General features: G+C 33.0%; 2 protein-coding genes and 1 pseudogene across 4 annotated transcripts; all 3 read right to left on the bottom strand.

The window, feature by feature from the left end:
* Nucleotides 1-3,812: 3,812 nt before the first annotated feature.
* Nucleotides 3,813-7,184, bottom strand: TBL35 (TRICHOME BIREFRINGENCE-LIKE 35). The gene is made up of 6 exons (XM_022910516.2): nucleotides 6,623-7,184; nucleotides 6,162-6,444; nucleotides 5,670-5,841; nucleotides 5,247-5,443; nucleotides 5,003-5,155; nucleotides 3,813-4,276 (listed from the first exon to the last, which is right to left on the bottom strand). The coding sequence occupies exons 1-6, from the start codon at nucleotides 6,822-6,824 to the stop codon at nucleotides 3,946-3,948; spliced, it is 1,338 nt and encodes a 445-aa protein (XP_022766251.2). The 5' UTR covers nucleotides 6,825-7,184; the 3' UTR covers nucleotides 3,813-3,945.
* Nucleotides 7,185-8,041: 857 nt separating this feature from the next.
* LOC111311142 (protein trichome birefringence-like 34) lies at nucleotides 8,042-10,175 on the bottom strand. 2 transcript variants are annotated; one of them, XM_022910513.2, is made up of 5 exons: nucleotides 9,679-10,175; nucleotides 9,291-9,462; nucleotides 8,926-9,122; nucleotides 8,663-8,824; nucleotides 8,042-8,547 (listed from the first exon to the last, which is right to left on the bottom strand). In XM_022910513.2, exons 1-5 carry the CDS (start codon nucleotides 10,026-10,028, stop codon nucleotides 8,199-8,201), a joined length of 1,230 nt encoding a protein of 409 aa, XP_022766248.2. In that variant the 5' UTR covers nucleotides 10,029-10,175; the 3' UTR covers nucleotides 8,042-8,198. The 2 variants fall into 2 exon arrangements, with proteins under 2 accessions (XP_022766248.2, XP_089617975.1); XM_089761849.1 differs by having other exon boundaries at nucleotides 9,847-10,175.
* An 8,420-nt stretch (nucleotides 10,176-18,595) lies between these two features.
* Nucleotides 18,596-19,604, bottom strand: LOC111311144 (abscisic acid receptor PYL4 pseudogene; annotated as a pseudogene). Its single transcript, XR_016343154.1, has one exon. The product of XR_016343154.1 is annotated as an abscisic acid receptor PYL4 pseudogene (transcript).
* Nucleotides 19,605-21,110: the final 1,506 nt, after the last annotated feature.

Raw genomic sequence — 21,110 nt, 5'->3', positions numbered from 1 at the left:
ATGTATTATATAACAATATGCATAAATAAATTTGCTACATAGGTATTTATGTGGATAACTCTCTTAAATAACACATAGGATAGTTTTTTAAAAGAATAAGATAGTTTCTTTTAATTACAAATTAAATAATTTTAAATTTATTCAAATATCAAATTTGTTCAAATTATAATTGAAAATCAAATCAATTTAGAGATATATATTCTAAAATTAAAAATATGAAATATGGATTTTCTTTTTTTAATAAATAATTTTAATTGTTTACCAAATAAACTTATTTAAAAAATTTAATTATCAAAATCTTTCAAACATGTTTAAAAATTACAAAGATTAATATTATCCAAATATTTCAGCAATTTGTTTTATCTTGATTTTAAATTTTGACTTAAAAAATTATCTTTTTAAAAATTTATGTAAGACATTAAAAATTCAAGCAATTTTATGTAAGATTTTGAAAATTCAAATATGTTTTATCTTGATTTAAAATTTTGACTTAAAAAATTATCTTTTTAAAAATTTATGTAAGATATTAAAAATTCAAGCAATTTTATGTAAGATTTTGAAAATTCAAAAAATTTTCATTTTAAATCTTCAAATAATAAGATTATCAAAATGATTATATTCATTTGAACTCTAATTATCAAATTTATATTTCAAATAAGTGCAAAAAATTTAATATTATCTTTATCACTTATTATATCCATTTTAAATTTTGAAAATTATCTATTTGATCATAATTGTCATTAAAAAATTTTTGTACAAATTTAAGACTACAAATGTAATGTGTTATGTATCAATTTTTTTATTTTTTCAGTAACTCTTTTTAAAGTATATTCTATTACTATTGCAATTTATTTTTTTTTTGTTTATAAATTTTTTCTAAGATATATTTTGTTGTTATTACAATTTCATTCTTATGAAAAATATATATATTTTTCAATTTATTTTTTTTTTCACATATTTTCAAATATTTTTCATATTTGGTATAATAATTTAATTAAAATACTAAAATAAAAGTACGTTAATACTTCTTTTATTATTTAATTTATCATTCAAATATATATATATATTTATTTTAAAAAAAAGATATAATTTAATTTTATTTGATATAATTTTACAGATGTATAAATATTATTGTAAACAAAAATACTTAAAGGAAAGATATAATTTTTTTTTGCTATTTTCAAAAAAATTATTTTTTAATAACAAGTTAATATTTATAAATTTATATATGTTATAAATTTTAAAATTTTGAATATAATTAAAAAAATTAATTTATATATATTCATATTACATAAATAAAATTATTTTATACATGGATTATAATCTAATTGTTAAAATATTGTAATAGTAATTCTGTAGTTTCTCGTTTCCGGATTCCGGTGGCTGCGGGGGTTCTGTACTTTTATTCCATACTATATCGTACTTGATTCCCACATTGTTATACGTTGTATACTTAGAAAACTGTTGCAAAGTAGACATCTTTATCACAAAAATGTGAGCTCTTCACCAAAACCATTGATCAAAGCTCTCTGTTTTATTTTGCCTAAAACAACAGCTAAAATCAACGGCTGTGGATGGAGATCTTCTACAGCAAATGTAGGGTGGTTAATTACTCTCCTGTCCTTTCCCTCTGCAATTTCTTCCTTTTAGTCTCACTTTTATTACAGTTCCTGCAACTAAACATTTCTTCTTTTTCGGGTACAGACGTGGATAATTTTGTTAAAAGGACAAAAAAGAGAAGAAGAAAAAAGCACTACTTTTGCATGGAGGATCAACGACTTTTGAAGACAAAACCAAGCTATATGGGAGTTAATCCGAACTGATCTGAGGGTTTATACTTATTGTTAGTAATAACAAATTAGGGCTTATCCCAAATTTCTGGCAACGTTGTCTCACAATAGCAACTTGGTTCAAGAATGTTCCATGTCATTATGGTGTCTGGAGCTGATAGTACAGCCAAGTACAAAAGCGTACCCCTCGGTTATTTTGGTCTGTTCTGACTCCTCTGGTGCATTATTTTGCATTTAAATTATAGTCATTAAAGCGAAGAAGCCTAAGACAGCAAACAGACAAAACTCCAAAGGAAACCAAAAGAGAGCGATCAGAGTTTGAGCAGAGAGGGAAGAAAAAGATATGACGGGTGAGAAGAAAACTACATTGAGAGGATGCATCAAGAAGGACAAGGGACCATGGATAGTTCATAGAACCACCAAAGATGGTGGAATAGTCACCAGGTACCGCTTTCCGACTGAGAAGGAGCGCCAAAAGAATAAGCAAAGGGAGCGCAGGCGGCGAGCGGTGGCTCAGAAAATCTTTGCGGGGCTCAAGGAGCATGGGAATTACCAGCTTCCTAGGCATGCCGATACCAATGATCTGTTGAAAGCTCTTTGTGAAGAGGCTGGTTGGCATGTGGAGGAGGATGGAACCATTTACAGGAAGGTCAGTAAATGTACTTAAGCTTATTTTCAGAGGTCCTTATTTTGAATTGTTTTTGTTTGTCCAAAGCTAAAAAAAGTTACTGCACTTCCGTATAACCATTAACTTATTTTTTTTTTCTGCTAGAAGATTTTGTCGCAGAAACCAGCGTCAACACTGGCAACAATGGCGGGCTCTTTGATTCACTCGAGCTGCCAAGTGATTGCGGATGGTCAATCAAAAGATCAAGATTATTGTACCTGCAATAATCATGGGAGTATTGTTCCAGCATCCGATACCTTCCTGTCAGTAGGGCAGTACCATGAATGCCATGATATCAACTTGATGCTTTCCCTCTCCGTTTCAAATTCCTTGACTCGTCATGTTTGAGAAGGAAGCTATAGGTTCAAAGAGGAGCTTTTATGGGTGAACAACTGGTTTGAGGTGGAATCATTTAGGATAAACTAGTTTAAACTAGTTTTATCTTTTGTCTTTTCTTTTTTTCTTGGTATAAAAGAAATACTCAAATAGTAGCAAACACAGATACAATCAAATATATTTAGTGCTTTTTTCCTTGATGAAAAAGATACAGGTAATTTTAATCGAAAATATTGGATATATATGTTTGTTACTACATGTTTATTCTTGGGTTTCTTTTTCTTTGGCAGATCATTCCACATGCTTTCCCTCTCCTTAAAAATTTTTAATCTGTTACATGTTCACTGCTATTTGCTTGGTGTGGCTTTGATCAGACGCTCATGTTACTGATCGCCCCTAACATTATGTTTCAACAGCCAAATATATTTCACAGAGAAATCAGCGTGATTTTATGATTTGAGCTTTTTTTTTTTTCTGTACCAAAAACCCAAAAGGAAAAGTTGGATATAGAGCCTTGTCTGGGCCAACACCCAATCCAAGGTATAAAAGATATTTCAGTTGGGCTGCCCCTAGCCTCATTTCATTCGTTTGCTTTGAACACTTAAAATTTTCGTTGAATGAACTATTGATCGTGCAACTGGACATTACCAGCTCAGGGAATCAAATATGGAGAAGGCCGAAAAACATAAAGCTAAGCTTTTGTATCATGGAAGCATGTGTCACTTAGAATTTTTGTATCATGGAGGCATGTGTCACCTAGAATTGTTTCTCATTCTTTATCCCCAGACCCAAAAGCACAAGGGTAGGCAATGCAACAATAGGCATCAGAAAGGTATTACACAAGTTGCTTCCAGAAGAAAATAGCCAAAGTCAAATTTGCCATCATCTCCGATGAATCTAGAGAATCACCTTGTACATGGTCAGACGTATTAAGATATGTAAAAGTCTTCATGCCCTCTGGCATTCAAGTTCTAGACAAACAAAAAAAGAAATACAATTTCTGTTGTTATAAGCAATCATTTCACTCAACCATCCAAGAGCGGACACAGTTGTCATTCCCATTCCAGAAATGGCAAAGAATTCACAATTAAACTTTCTTTTTCCTATTGCTTATGTAAAGCCACTAAAAGAATTTCAATTATTCATTTATTTTTACAAAAAATGGAATACTAATTCATTCCACACATCAGGCACGCCCGGTAAGCACCAGTGTATGCAATCAGAGTAGCTTGCAGGGTTTGCCAATTGCTGGGGGCTCAGTGTCTCCCAAAATTTTCTATGGATGGAAGGGTGGCCATCTTTTCGATATTCTGAGAGCTGAGTAATATTGATAACAGATACCTTTGAACTCAAATGGGAAAGCACTTTATCCACCATGCGCATGGTAGGCAAGTCAGAGCCACTTCCCCAGTAGCTCTCCTCATTGATAGGTGTCTTCTGATTATAGCAGTTTCCTTCACTTCCAGGTTCCCACTCTCGACTCCTGATTAATGGTAAAATGTTAGTAAATATAGGCCAAAAATTCTTAAAAGATCCCTCAACTTACAATGAAAGGATTCAAAAGCCTTAAGCAATGGAAGCATCAACCTTTTCACTCTCTAAGAGCTTGGCAATCATTAGTCCAATGAGACACTAAAATAAACTGTAATAAATAATTGGGGGTTGAATGCCAAGGTACCGATAGGAGCACCATACTCTTGTAGATGCCGCCTTGCAGTTTTGGTAATAATAATTAGCCACAAGGCCCATGACAATTACATAGGGCCTCCATTTTTAAACTTAAAAGTGAAGTAATTGGATGCAGAGCATCAAGTCAACTCCATGGCATTGAAGACCACAGATGGTGCACTAAGATTGTATAATGGATTCATGGCCAACAATGATTTTCATGCAAGTAAAATCTAAATAAGAAAATAAGCAGCTCATTCAATTTATTAATTTGTTGGTTCTACATGCTTCAATATTTTCAAATCAGCTAGGATCTCAAACCCCAGCAAGAGCATACTAAATTTGATTCTTGACAGTGGAAATATCATGAACCTCTATCTTTTACATGCTCCATGCTACAGCCAAAAGCTCTAGATACTGACAATAGTCCTTTTACTGACTCTCGATGCACTATCCGTCTTATGAATTCATCATCTCTGCCTCAAATGCCTCCAGATAATGAAAAGTATAGAATAATTCAGTTTAGGTGTAAAGACCTCACCATAAATGTGTTGGTGACATAGTAACAAAAAAGACACGTTTCTTCAGGGGAATGACTTTCGATGCTACCCAATCTGCCCAAGCTCCCATGGCCAACTCCATTGCTCCTAGTCCATCGAGTTCCTCACAGGCTCCATTTTCCTCAGCACTCCATCTGCAAAAGTTGCGAGTATACTAGGAAATCAATACATCTTCAAAATATATTTATCTTTCCTAAATTAGAATCTTTCAGCTATTATACATACAACAGCTTAACTGGGCCTTGTCTCCACCACAAGTATGAGTTAAAAACTAGTATATCTGCATGCTCCCACTGTGATGAATGCTTGAGTACTGAATCTGGACGGATAGTTCGTTCAGCCAATCTGTGATTCACTGGGTCATCAGAATTAGATTCAACCAGAAGTGGAGCCCAAAGAAATTCCACTGTGGCATTATATTCCTGCAAATGACACAAGAGTAGCTCAGGCAATGATGTACTGTGATATAAGATTTCCACTATCTATCACCTGCTTATAATGTTTCATGAAGTTTTATTTTGTCTCTGGGCATGCCCTCACAAAGAATAATGCACATACAAACTTGAATAAAAATTTAATCACCAAAGTATCATATGCAAATTTCTTATTTTTATATTAAAACCTCTTGGAGGAAGTTTCCTGGCTTACCTCTGCCCTGAAAATGGTAAGCTGAGCATTAGGAGTCATGGATCTCTTATTTGCTGGGATCACCGACTGTAACAAACACACCATTGATATCCATTGACCTCTATTCAGAGAATCCCCCACAAACATTAGCCTCTTCCCTCTCAACTTCTCCCACATTTCAGTCACATTCCATCTACACACCATAGAATAGATTTAAAAAAATCAGTTTCAATTAAAGGAAATTTCTATCATCAATGGCCAAAATGTTAACTGACAGTTTCACCACTCAGAAGAATCACATTCCATTCCTCACATGGCATTCGTTGCAATACATCTAAATATCTAATTCATTGCATTTCAATCGGGACAGATCAACAATTTCTCTTGAATTAGCTAGATCTCCTTTTATTCAAATTTATCTGCAAAGCTACTAACACCAAGAGCTAGAAAAAGCAAATCTAAGACTTGGGTCTCGACATCTGACAAAAACGACACAAAGAAACAGGATATTACCTCTTCAAATTGCAGTTATGAGGCTGCCATCTCCAGTACTGATATTGCAAATCAGACCTTCCATGCTTATGACATGCCAACTGGTCCGACATATATGGACAGTCGGACTCTTTGTAAAGCGGATACGATTCGTTATCAAACACCCATTTTCCAGAGAAAATATCACAGCTCTCCTGGCTTATACTCCTCCGCCGACCCGATTCTGCATCTGGGTCAACCCACCGAATTTTCTTCCCAGTGTAGCTCCTAGTAGAGTTGCAACTACTGAATCTATCCAAAACCTCTAAAAACCCACACATAAACATCCAAATCCCAGTTATACTAACATGCCAAAATCTTTAAAATAAAAATAACTTTTTTTCTGGTTGAAATTCAAAGAATGAACTTTGACCAAGAAGAGCTGCTTAAAAAGAAAAAAAAAAAAAAAAAAGACAGTAGAGATTGAAGATGGAATAGCACACCTGAAGCTCCTTTTGGAAGATTTGGTTTTACATAAGTAAATGGAGTTTGTTGACTGCTTCGAGTAACATGATCGGGGCTTTCATGGATTTGTTGAATGCTGAATTCATTGTAGAGAATTGAACAAGCTATAAAAACCAGGAGAAGAACTGCAAGCAAAGGGAAATGGGGTTTCTTTCTGCTCCATCTAGGCGTCATGGACATGGTGAATGAGCAGAACCAGAGGATTTTGCAGAAGCAAGAACCTTGAGCTTCTAGAATAACTGTTACTTCTATAAGGCATAACAAGTAATAATAACTCGATTCGGAAAGATTTTAATGTAAGAACAACGGGTTTGTCAATTAATAAAAGTCCATGGAAGGTCATAAGTACTTAATAAGCAGATCAAGCCAGCTGTAATTAAGGCTGATTATTCTTGCAGATTGTTGCTGTATTGATAGTTTGATCGGTGATTAGTGGGTGGTTGGGTTCATACGGGAGTATTGTATCTTTGTTTCTCTGACCTTTCCATATATGTTCACCTACAACGCCAACCCTAATTATTGGCGGTTATGTGAAAGATTAGTTGTAATCTGAGCGAATCCTATTATATAGCTTTTTTCAATTAAAAATTATTTTAAAACTAAATTCTTAGTAATATAAAAATAAAAATATTAGTTTATTTTTGAGTAATATTAATCTATGCGAAGTTGTTAGGCTAATAAAAACATTTGTACCAAGTGGTAGTTAGGTACAAGTATAATTTTTTATAATTTAGAATTGAATTACTTTTTATGAAAATTACATGATTATTTAATTTTTTAAAATATTTAATAAAGTAATTTTTATGGAGAATTAAGTCAACTAAAAGGATGGATTTATTACAATGTGTATGTGTCACGGGTCGAGACTCAAGCTCCGAATCCGCGCGGCTCCGGGACCGGACATTCACCCTTTCGGCATCTCAGATCAGCTTGACCGTCACGGTTCACACCCTTTTATACCCCAGTGACCCTCCTATTATGTTCGATGTGGGATTCAGGACTCCCCCTTAGATCCGTGACATTTTTCCGCACCCAACCTCGTGACACCCTCGTCACGGAGGCTGGCCACCCTGCCTACCTCCCTCGAGGTGCTCGGCGTGGACCGAACGGTTTAGGGCTGGTTCTGATACTACTTGTCACGGGTCGAGACTCAAGCTCCGAACTCGCACGGCTCCGGGACCCGGGCATTCACCCTTCCGGCATCCCAGATCAGCCTGACCGCCACGGTTCACACCCTTGTGAGGTATTGTCCGCTCTGACCCCCTTGGCCTCACGATTTTGTCTTACAAAAGGCGCCTCACAAGGCGGAGATGGTGTGAACCCTTTTATACCCCAGTGACCCTCCTATTATGTTCGATGTGGGATTCGGGACTCCCCTTTAGGTCCGTGACATATGCACTCAATGACTGTAATTTAAGCTCCATTTGCAATTTTTTACAAATAAAAGGGAAAACCCATCCTCTATGAAATGTTGTGAGCTCTAATGTTCATTCAATCAACAGTTCTATGAAGCTTTCCTAATTTCAGAAACATTTTATTTGGTAATGTGATTTGTCAAAGTTGAAGAATATAGGTATAGAGCAGCTGGTTCCACACATCAGGCACTCCAGGGAGGCACCAATGAATACAATCTGAATAATTCTGGGGGTTCGATAATTGTTCTTCTGCTATTGTTTCCCAATGTTTCCTGTAAATTGATGGATGAGCTTCTTTCCTGTAATCTGATAGCTGTGTGATGTTAATCATCTGGACGTTCAAGCCTCTTGTTTTCAATTCGCCAAGCACGCTGTCGACTACACGCATCATCCTTGGACTCGCTCCATCTCCCACATATCCTTCTTTGATAACCGGTTGCGTTTCACTGTAACAATTTTCACCTTTGATCCCACCCCATTTGTCGGCCCTGAAAGTTTTTACATGACAGGTTTGGTATAAATAATAATTTGTAATCTGATCACTAAATTCATTAATATAAATCCATATATAGGGAAGAGATTAGATTTTAGTAAGGTTTATACTTTTGGTGAGTTGGTGACATGCTCATAAAGAATAACTGGGTCTTGTTTCTATTGACATGAACCTCCAGCCATTGTGCCCATGTCTGTAGGGCCATCTCGTACACTCTTGGCAGCTTTACTGCTTTATATATCCCATCATCCGGGCTTTCAAAAGATCCCCACCTGATATTAGAGCCATATCAAATTAAAACTTGGACTACAAAGTCAATGCCGAGTCTCCGCCGGTTTTGATTAATTATATATAGGTTCGGAAATGTACTTACAAAACCTTCATTTGGCGTCTCCTCCACCAAAGATAGGTGTTGAAAATAAGAATGTCGGCATCTGTCCAATGCCTAGCATGCTTCTCAATTGCCTGAACTCTAACAACCCGGTCTGGTACGCGATGGTTCACTGGATCATCAGAGTTGGATTCCACCAGCAATGGAGACCAGTAAAATTCGATTGTTGCATTATATTCCTTAATAACATTAATCAGTAGTAAAATTTAGCCACTGTGGCAAAGATCACAAAATGCTGTGGAAAAAGCCATAGCCAAAATAAAATCCCTGATTGGCATATAGATATAGAGCATTCAAATTTCCTACGAAACAACAACTGCAATGTTTTGGAAATATTAAAGACTCACAGTGGCCTTGAAAATGTTTATTGAACCGTTGTTATCCATGGATTTGAAGGCTAGAGGGATGGCTGAATCCACCAGGCAGACCATCGAAACCCATTGGTTTCTGTTGAGCGAGTCTCCAACGAAAACAAGCCTCTTATTCCTAAGCCTCTCCAGCAATGCTGTGGCATTGAACCTTATTAACATAAAACAAGGAAACATTCCACAAAACTTAAAAACATTTCAAAAATGCAATCTTAAAACCATCATCATCCCTTTTATATGGGTAATTCTTATATATGGAGATATATATATGTATATATATATATATATATGAATACTAGTATATGCGTATATATCGTCTGGAAAACGAAAGAGAAGATATACATATATAGACAAAAAAAGAGGAGACCTAGGGAGGTCACATTGGTGAGGTTGCCATCTCCAGAACTGATAATTAAGGTCCATTCTCCCAAACTTCTCACAAGCTAACTGATCAGACATAAACGTGCATTCTCTCTCTTTATATAAAGGATAAGATTTATTATCATATACCCACTTCCCTGAGAACAAATTGCACCTTGACGACAAGCCACCGGAACTTTTATGTGTAGTCCCATACTCGAAGACTTGTTCATTGTTTTGTCTCAGATAAATCGAGGCTATGACTAGAATGGCAATGAGAAGGGCAACAAGAGATTGGAAGCTGCTCCTGATACCCCATGCTGCAGTAACCAGCATCACCAGCTGCTTCTTGGCCATATTCTCCCCTCTCTTTGCCTTGTGCGTAAATTTGAGTGTGCTCTCCTCCTCTGTTTCCTCTTTTTGAAGTTAATAATTTCCAAGCGGTTGGTGGCAATCAATTTTCACAATTCCTTGGATTAGGAGAAGTGGAAGTGCAAATTTCCGGCCGGTAGTTTACTGAAAGCAACAGAAAAGACTTGTAGCTGTTGGATGTTTCCTAATTTCTTTGCTTTACCAAAACACCTATACTTCCGAAACTAATTTACTACGTCTTCCTTAATGCCAACCACGCAAATTCCGTCCAAATCTCACATTCTTTGTTTTATTTTTCGACTTGGAAGTATGACCAGCTGATGGGTAATTACCTAGGCTTTTGTGATAATGTTATTTTAGTCCTTTAATTTCTATATTTATTTTTAAAAAAACGTGTAAAAGAAAATTAGGCAGCTATTTTCTTTCTTGATCATGTATATGATTGGGATTAATCGGAAGACAGAGTGTTTGGATATGTTGGTAATTTGATGAAAAGAGCAACTTGTGATGTTAATTCCTAAAGCAGACAGGGTTTTCCATTATGCCGGTAATGCTGAGCTGTTATGGTTGATGTGTTAGTCAATATATATATATATATATATGGACTCGAGGGTAGGGTTGTTGGTACATCTCCAATTCGTTGCCTTGAAGTTACCTCAAGAACTTCAAAGCTAGTCTTTGTCTCTTGCTCTCGATCTCAAGGGATTTGATCCTTACTTTTTCTTACCATTTAACCAACTTATCAGTTAGAAAAAAATCACAAGGCTAAGATCATCAAACAATACAAATTTGATGTAATTTTTTGTAGTTTTTTATTAATCTTCTTGTAGCATTATGAAACTTTTAATTAAGAACAAAAATGGCTTCAAGGCATACTACAATCACTATTTTCCTTAAGACTTATTTCACCTTTATCAATTATGGTATGTAAGAGAGATTGAATCAAATAACTTTCAAGATACAATGAAACCTATGTTTAGTTTATTTTGCACTAAAAAACCAAACCACTAAACATCCCTTACTGAAAAACAAAAGTACTTTATCTTTAACAAAAGATTTTCTGCAACAAACGATACTAAAACAACTAGCTCTCTAAGAAAAAGTTGAAAGAAGGAAAGATGTAAATTAAAATTGAATTATATTTCAAATGAACCCATATCAATCTTTAACTTAAGGTTGTGACTCTTTGATTTCATTGTTTCAATAAAAAGTTACTTTCTTTTAGTTAGAAATATGTCTTTTTTAAAAAATTATATACATATTTGTTTATTTGAATAGTTAAATTTTTCATATAAAGAGAAATTACTATTAACATTTCTGAAAATTATAATTTTTCATATAAAATAGTATTCTGATTTGAATCTTTTTAAAATAGAATCATGCATTTTTAAAAAATTACAGATATATTTATTCATTTGAATAGTTAAACTTTTTACACAAAGAAAGGCCATTATTTACGTTTCTAAAAATTATAATTTTTCATATAAAACAATCTTTTGATTTGACTTTTTTATAATAGAATTAGGTAAATTTAATCATAAAATTTTTTTAAGCTATATTTTAATTCAACATAATCTCTCTTTGATGAAATTTATTTTATTGCCTAATTTTCTCTCTCATAATTAAATGCACATGGGGCACAATGGTCATTTTAGTGAAAATTATTTAAATCAACTAAACATCTGCAACATGTCTAGTCAGCCATGTACTAACTAGAGTTGAGAAAAAAATAAAAAAATATAAAAAAATCAATTTGAACCAAAGAGTTCGGATCAATTTGGTTTTGAATTTAAAATATTTGATTCAGATTCGGATAGGTGACGTAATTAAAACTGTATTCATTCGGATTGATTCGGTTTATTTTGGTCGAATTCGAAAAAACCCAAATCAATTTGAATTAAAAAAGACCCAAAAAAATTAAGTTTTAAATTGTTTGATATATAAAGCCTAAATCCAAATATACCATTCAATTCTAAATGCTTTAACCCTATTACCCAACTGACTTACACTCTATTATCCAATACCCACTTGTTATCCTTTTAAAATTAAAAAAAATAACAACAATTTATTTTTAGCATTTTTACTCTTTAGTTTGCTGACATTTCAGTCACATTTGACCCTAAAATTTTAGAACCCTAACAGGCTAACACTATTTATCCTCACTTGCTCGATCTCTCAGTCTTTCAATATGAATATATAAACAAAGCAATCACTGTCACCGACATTAGTCTCTACCATCACGTGGCGCTGCCAACCACCTTGTGCTGGTGTCGATTTTGAAAGCCGAAACCACCAAATTATTCCTCATTTTCTTCCTCAACCTCTTTTATGTTGTAGATTTCTTTTTAAAAAAAATCCCACTAACAAGCCTAGATCTAGATTTGAACTTCAAGAATTTTGCCACCTATTCCTTTAGTTTCTAGCAACCCAAAAGCTATCTAGAACTCAATTTTTTCTCTTTTAACTAAACTTCAATTCAAAAACCCAAACATTTCCCTTACGAAAACCAAAATCTCATCATTTAACCTTTTTTACTTATTGCGAATGAATTTGTTGTGTTGACTATTGAAATTATATTCTATATTTGCTGTGATTTCTTTTATTGGCTTCTTGTTTTTGGGCTTTGGATTTAAGTTCTTCTGTGGGGTTGTGTAATTAATGAATAGTTTATGTAAAATAGCTTAAACTAAAAATTCGAATAACCAATCCTAATTGAATCAAATTTGAAAACCCGAACCGATCCAATATCACCTCTAATACTAACATAAGAAATTCAAAAACAATAAAAACACACAAGGCCCACATTGCTCAATAACAAACTAGCAAATTACAACCATATGTGTCATCGAACGTATAAAACATGTCGGCAACTGTATAGGCCTGCCTAATCCAATCTTTGCTCATATTGATATTCTCAATTGTCCACCTTGATAACTTCATATCAAACCAATTGAACAAAATTCTTAAAACCCATGCTTAAAGACTTGAGCTTGGCATTACTGAGCACTTTCCTTAAGACTTATTTCACTTTCACCAATTATGGTGTACAAGAGAGATTGAATCGAATAACCTTCATGATACAATGAAACCTAAATTTGGTTTATTTTGCATTAGAAAAACCAAACCACTATTATTTAGTGAGAAACAAAAGTACCTTGTTTTTAACAAGGTTTTTTGCAGCAAACAATACTAAAGCAACTAACCTTCTAAGAGAAAATTTGGAGATAGGAAAATGTAAATTAGAATTGAATTATATTTCAAATGAACTAACACACCTTAAACTTGAAGATTTAAGATATAACAACGCTGCATATTCATGAGATAAATCTTACAAGTATGCAAGGCAACAGATATCAAACTAAATCAAAATCTTCAAAATAATACTTTACAAAATCTCAAGTTTACAAAATTATACTCTCTACAAGTTGGTCGAATATATTAAAATTCTTACTAGCGAATCTTTTAGAATCAATAACAAAATACTCATTCGAAAACTATACCAAGTCAAACATTGAAATCTGAAAAAATAAAGAAAATTAAAAAAATGTGTATGACGACTCAATAAGTAACCGATATCCCTTTAGTTGGATTAAGCATGCCACAAAGCACTTAGGCCAAAACATTAACTAAATGATTTAAAAATATTTTAGGTAATCTTGTATTCACAAAAATATTCTAAAAATCAAATTCTCAAATCATAAAATGAAATCAAATATCACAAAACTATAAATTTATTTAGTCTATTATAATATATTATGACCACACTTAATCTCTGTGGCATAGGTTAGAATAAGAATTTTTCCTATTATGCAATGTGACAAAAGTATAATAGAAGCAACTAGATTGTTGCACTGACAATCATAATTAACCCATCAGTGTAATGAGATAGAACAAAAATCATAGTAACCCTTTTAGTGTAATGAGACAGAAGTATATCACCGATGACATGGTAAACAAAAATTACTATTCTCAATAGTGACTTACCTGATGCATTAAACTGAAACTTAAGCAACAAATCACTTAATTCTCTTAATATCCTAATAATTCAAGAAATATTCAAAAATTAGAATTTAACCCAAAAACATAAATTTAATAAGGCAAACCTTTCATGGGGCATTATAAGCAAATTGGTTATGTGGCAACCTTTCGACAATTCGAAACTATTTGAAAGTATTTTTTTTTAGCATATAAAATGTTTTCTTTTAATATAGCAAAATGTCTAAAATTGACTATAAATATGAAATTAAGGATTAAAACATAAAAATCAGTAGCAATATACATTTTTACAAATATTTAATTTTTAACATTTAATAGTAATTTTTTTTTGTAAATCTGAATATAATTTAATAGTCCTTTAACAATACTAATAACATAGAATTAACACAATAAAAATATATGAAAATAAAAAAAAATTCATTAACATAATATAACTGAAATTCAAGTAATTTATAACTAAATGCATCAAATATTGATTGGAAATCATTTTTAAAATAATTAAAAATATGATTTTCTATATTATGAAATTTTTGTATTTCGCAACCATCTGGCTTAATTTGAGTCACAAAATCTCTAATATCCTATAGTTCCTAGTAACAAAGGAAAATAGTAATTTAAAGCAATAATATAACACTACAACATAGAATTTTGTTTCATCAAAAATGATTTCTAGAAGCTTAAGTTTCAGAGGTTAAAACTTTGCAAATTATCACAGATAGCCTAGATTTTTTGAGTTTTAGATTTATAAAGCTTACTTTGAGATTTTGATTCTCTCAGCCTATAAATCATTTGAACAAACCAATTATATCACTAGAAAGTTCACATTTTGTACTATAAAAAAAACTTAAATTTTTACCAAATCGACCACTTAAGTAAGGAGTTCCAACAGCTCAAAGTTAGGTATTGGTAATTGTCAGAAACTTATAAATAAAAATTTTTAAATATAAATTCTCTTAAATTATTTAATTAAATGAAGTGCCACACATACCGTTAGAAAGATCTTGAAAAGACATTTCTATTTATACCTACAATTTCGTCAGATTATCATCGGAAAGTCGTCGAAATATTTTTTAAAATGAAAAGATATAAAAACATATGTTGAAATTTGTAAAAAATTGCATAAAACAGGAAAATTCCAAGAGTTATAAATAAAATCTTACTTTAATCAATTATTTCTAGGATTGATTTATCTTTTCCTCTCTTATTCTTCTCGAGCATGTCTTAAAGTTTTCCTCTTTTTTATGTTAGAGAAAACTATATACAAAAACTATCGATAAGTTTTCTTTTTATTTTCTTCTCTTTTAGTTTTTTTTTTTAACTAATGATACTTATAGGCTGGGTCACTGATTAAGTTATAATAACTTGGGCTTAGGTATTACATGAATCCACATTAATCTTTAATCTAAAGTTGTGACTCTTTGACTTTGTTGTTTTAATAAAAAATCACATTTTTTTTCAGTTAGAAATATATTTTTAAAAAACATTATATGCATATTTGTTCATTTAAATAGTTAAACTTTCATACAAAGAGAAATCAATATCTATGTTTATGAAAATTATAATTTTTCATATAAAGCAATCTTTTGATTTGAATCTTTTTATAATAAAATCATGTCTTTTTGAAAGATTACAGATATATTTATTCATTTGAATAGTTAAACTTTTCATACAAAGAGAAATCATTATTTATGTTTCTAAAAATTATAATTCTTCATATTAAACAATATTTTGATTTGACATTTTATAATAGAGTCATGTCAATTTGACCATAAAATTTTTTTAAGCTATATTTTAATTCAACATAATATCTCTTTGATTAAATTTATTTTACTACCTAATTTTCTCTCCCTTAATTAAATGCAGAAAAGGCACAATGGTCATTTTAGAAAAAAACTATTTAAATCAGCTAAATATCTTTAACATGTCTACTCAGTCATGTACTAACATTAGAAATTCAAAAACAATAAAAACCCATAAGTCTCACATCAATCAACATAATAATGAAATAACAAATTACAACCATACGTGATATCAGATGTACAAAACATGTCAACAACTGTCCATAGGCCTGCTTGATTTGACCTTTGCTCACATTGGCATTCTCAATTGTCCACCTCAGTGACTTCATATTGAACCAACTGAACAAAATTCTTAAAACCCATGCGGAATGACTTAAGCTTAGCATTACTGAGTACATATCAAATCGACTCAATGCTCATATCAAATCGACTCAATCAATACTCATTAGTCTGATACTTAGATTGCTCAGTTAAAAGATAGAATGTAAAAGGCATTTTTAAGTCCAGAGGGCAGAATAGTTTCTTTTTCTCATTAGAAATTATCAACAGACAGTTAAATATATTTTAGACTATTGAGTCGAGCTGATATATCAAGTCGACCTAATTTTATTGGGCCACATCAACCTAGCCACCTTATCGATCTACCTAGTAGGTCTCCCTAAATGCTTATTTGTTTTTCCCTTATTGGACGGTCAACATTCAAGTCAATTCGATCTGTCAGATCATTTTGAACTACAAGGCTAACCTAGGGTAACCTGGGTTGCTTATGTCCCTTTTTTTTACAAGTATAACTAGGATCGTCTAAGTATCATTTCACCATCTGACTTTCTTTAATTTATCTCACTCTCTTTTTCTTCTCATTTTTTTTTTTTTGTTGATTTGTGATTTGAATATTGAAATACAAACGTTGGGACCATTCCCAACCATTACCTTTAATCACTCTCTTTCTCTTTATTATTGATTTCAAGATTTTACCCTAGCAGCTCACCCCAGCACCAACAACATAGAAATATGGAAGCGAATGGTGATGGCAGGCAGATATTGAAAAAAAAAATTAGCGTAAAAGAAGAAACTGGCTGATGAAGAAGCGGAGAGAAGGGGAGAGGATGGGTGGCGTGAACTCATTCAAAAGTAGACAACAGTACACGGGATCATTAAAAAGCATGCCCTCTTCTTTTCCACTTGCACCCCAACTTGCAAATTACAAAACGTCCCATTCAAAACTCTCGCCATATGTGAGAGAGAGAGAGAGAGAGCGCAAGTTGCATTTCTTTTAACAGATAGAGAGAGAGAAAGACAAATAAAGAAAGAGGAAAACAATTTGGAACTTGCATCTATCTTTTCTTTTAACATGCAACTAGTTGAGTTGAGTTGAGTTATCAAAGTCAAGTTGCAGCAAAGAGAGAGAGAGAGAGAGAGAGAGAGAGAGAGAGAGAGAGAGAGGCAGCGGTTGGATTCCCTTCACGTTATTAGTATTTTAATGCAACTACCGGAAATTTGTTGGTTACTTCGCCGGCCCCATCCCATTGTACAGATTTATTTTGTTTTCTTGCTTCTCAATATACTAGTATTCATATATGTTACCACATATTTGAATTATCAGCCCTTTCAGCTCCTGCCTTGAAGAAAAAAACAATCTTCATTTGAATTGACTTCTTGCGCTGATACATTAGGCGAGCATCTTTTACCAACTTTTTACCATTGAAAAATTCAAACAACCCCCTAATCATAATAATTCCATTTTATCAGATCAGAGGATAAAATTTTTATAGCCCCAGACCAAGACGCAAGCAAGTAATAATTGAACGGCGGTTTTACTGGACCTGCTGCAATTCATGTTCCGGTGAGCACCGTCTAATGAAAACGATGTGAACCGCATGAGTGCTGACTTACCCTTTGAAAATTCATCTTCTTATCTGCCCATAAACTGCAAACGTGCGCCTCATTTGCCATGATTTTCATTTCCTATTTACTGTTAAGAAGAAAAAAGAAACGCACCCCTTCACCTCCACTGTGATATGCAAAAGCACCCAAGTTTTTACCATATATAGTTCCCATGCTCTAATATTCCATAAAGAAGAACTTCCTTTTGCTCCAATTTCAGGTGAATCAAAATCTCTTAGCACATCATGTGCACGCATGTAACCATCTTCTTGAATTTACATTGAGCAAAACACATGCTCCTCGTGGTCCTGCGAGGTATTTGGTCTTTGTCGCCAAGACCGGCCCTTTCCCATTCTAAAAATTCAAACCCCAAAAAGATTTTACACTTTTTTGTTGTACCGAAACCGGATGATAGGCTGTGGACCATCGGCAGAAACGTTCCAACTCCTTGATGATGAAATTCAAGACCTTCCCTTTGACATGGAAACTTAACGTTAAAACACTCAACTCCGCATGCAGCTTGTTTTTCAAACGAACACTGCCATTTTACTGGTCATCTCTTTCTGTCTAATGCAGCACAGTACCATCTTTCACGTTAACGCATTTTATTATAGCTTTACCCTTGTAATAATACCAAGTATCTCCCCAAATTGCGATCCATCCATTTGATTCAAGATTAACTATTTAAAACTATATATATCTAGTTTTTTATTCTAGTGTCTAATTTTATAAAGCTATATATACAAACTGGAGAGAACAGCCGGCAGTAATGACGACAGAAAATAGTGGAGGCTAATATGTTTTTTTAACAATGAAGTGGTGTGTGTATTTATTAATAATATTTCCCAGATTAAAGAAAAAAAAAAGAAAGAGTAAAAAACAAAAGAGGCTGATCATCAGGCGAATCGATAAACATGAACTTGGCAGTGATGAGATGTTCCATCGGCAACCCAACTATCGGATACTTACAAAAACGACGATGTATCACCAAAGATTTTTTTTTACAAAAAGCATGCGAGAGAGAGAGGGAGAGAATTAATCTATTTTGATGAAGAGTTTCACTCACGAAAATGGCTTCCTTTCGATGTTTGTTATTTGCGTCTGGCGAGATTCTCTGCGATCTGAGCCAGTGACTGCAGGTTGCACCGAACAATGGTGTCCACGAACACACACGTGTCATCTTTGGTGTTCCCCGGCGGTACGTCCACCACGTATGATTCCACCACCATCGTTCCATTCCCGGCAGTCGAAGGGTGGAGGGTCGTCACCGACCGGTAGTTGGCTAGTCGATGGTCTCCACCGACGACGCTGAAGCTGAGAACATGACGCTCGTCGTCAAGGATCTCGAGGCGTTCCGTGCTCCTAGCGGCCGGGAGGCCCGAGATGACGTGGACTTCACGGAGGGTACCAACTTCACCATCCCCAACGATGACGTGACAGCTCTTCACGAAGTGCTTGTAAGCCTGTGGGTTATCGAAGCGGCGAACGACGGACCAGACAGTTGAGACAGGGGCCGCGATCTGCTGGATGACGGCTGAGCAGCACTGATTGGGGCCAACAGGGTGGGTATGGTGGCGAGCAACGGTGTCGGGGACAGGCATGGTGCATGTTAAAGGATACCGCTTTTGGCAAAGCATGGAGGAATTATCAGCTGTAGCTATAGTTGTGGTGGAGGTGGAGTTCGTATTGGGGGTGTTATTGTGGATCCTATGGAGCAAGAAGGATGAATTTGGAGGCATATTTACTGTGCTGTTTTGTTGGAGAAAGGGTATATATTGAATAGTATCATTATTTAGCGTTGCAAGGAGCAAGAGAGTATGTATGTATCTATATATATATATATGTATATATAGGTGGAGAGATGGGGAAGGTGTTTGGGTTAGTCGCTTTCCAACTAGGAAGAGGAGGTTCTTCCGGTGGGTGATGTTATGAGCAGAGTTTTGTTGGACTTTCTAAAGAGTTCATACCCGCTCCTAAAGTTACCGATTTCTCCCTCCCTATGTTTCAATGTTTCGAGATTGCTAAACTACCCCAAAATTTCTTTTTTTTTTTTTTAATAAATAGAACCCTAGGAAGAACGGCAGTTAAACGTTAAAGGGTTATTTGGATATAAATTAAAAAATAAAATATATTTAGATATATATTAAAAATTAAAAATGATTATGAGTACAATAAATGTATTAAGATTTATTTAAATAAAATAATAAAATTTAGGAATTTTTTGTTATTTTAGCAAAAAAAAAAAACCTTTAAAACAAAAATAATGGCTAAAATATTAAAAAGACCTTAAACTATTTTAATTTTAAGGTTTAAGTATTTAGTTGGGTGTAATAAAAGTATAAAAGCTTATATAAATAAAGTGATAAAATTTAAGAGCTTTTGTCTATTATTTTAGCCATTTATTATAAAGACTAGTAAATGCAAATACTTAAACTTGGTAATTTAAAATATAATATGATGATACAATATAAAAATGATATGAAAAAGATGTAAAGACGATATAAATTAGAATTTTAATAAAAATTATAAATGAGTTTAATAAAAATAAAAAATATATTTTATATTTTTCTTGTTAATATTAATTAAATTTATAATTTTTATATAAAATATTATATAAATACACAAATCGTCGATAATTTAAAAGTTACGAATATATAAATCGACAAATTTATAAACGGTAACATAACTTATTCTCTCAATTTTATATCAAATTATTATACTCTCTGACATGGTATATAATTTTTGGATAAATTCAAATGTATGGTCTATGAATTCATGAATAAATTAATTAATTCATAATGAAATATTAGAATCAAATCAATAATTATATTTTATGTTAAAAATATAAAAATTTGAGAGAAAAGAATAGTATTTTCCCAATGCAAAAGGATCGAAGAGATAACTTAATTTAACGTACAAATTGTTTCTTTACCTATTCATCTAACAAAATCAAAAGTAATGAATTAAATATTACTACCATTTTTGCTTTATGGAAAAGGATGACATTAGGAAGTGATCACCAACTTGAGTCATTACTTTTTCTAAAGAATATTTTAATGCGGGCGAAGTTTTAAAATTCGAAATTAGAATTTCAACCTATGTTTAATGAAAGCTATGTACCATCATATATTATTTATGGTCCATTTATTTGCCTATCTACTACTTAATTATTTGTCTTTTTGGCATTTTAAAACGAGTGATTGTAGTTGCATTTGAAATTACTATTACCAATTGATTGGACAAAAGAGAATAAATATAGAGGAATTAATCTCATTTTCCCACCCTAGAAGGTCGTGTCCAACAACATAGGCGAAAAAAATAAGAGAAGTCTTATTCCAAGTTTGTTCGATAAAATTTATAAATTTTTTTATTAAAATCAATTAAATTA

This window comes from Durio zibethinus, chromosome 1 (genome assembly GCF_047325235.1).
Source record: "Durio zibethinus cultivar Kanyao isolate XHJ-2024 chromosome 1, ASM4732523v1, whole genome shotgun sequence".
Taxonomy (NCBI): Eukaryota; Viridiplantae; Streptophyta; class Magnoliopsida; order Malvales; family Malvaceae; genus Durio; species Durio zibethinus.
This window is presented reverse-complemented; position numbering and strand designations above follow the sequence as displayed.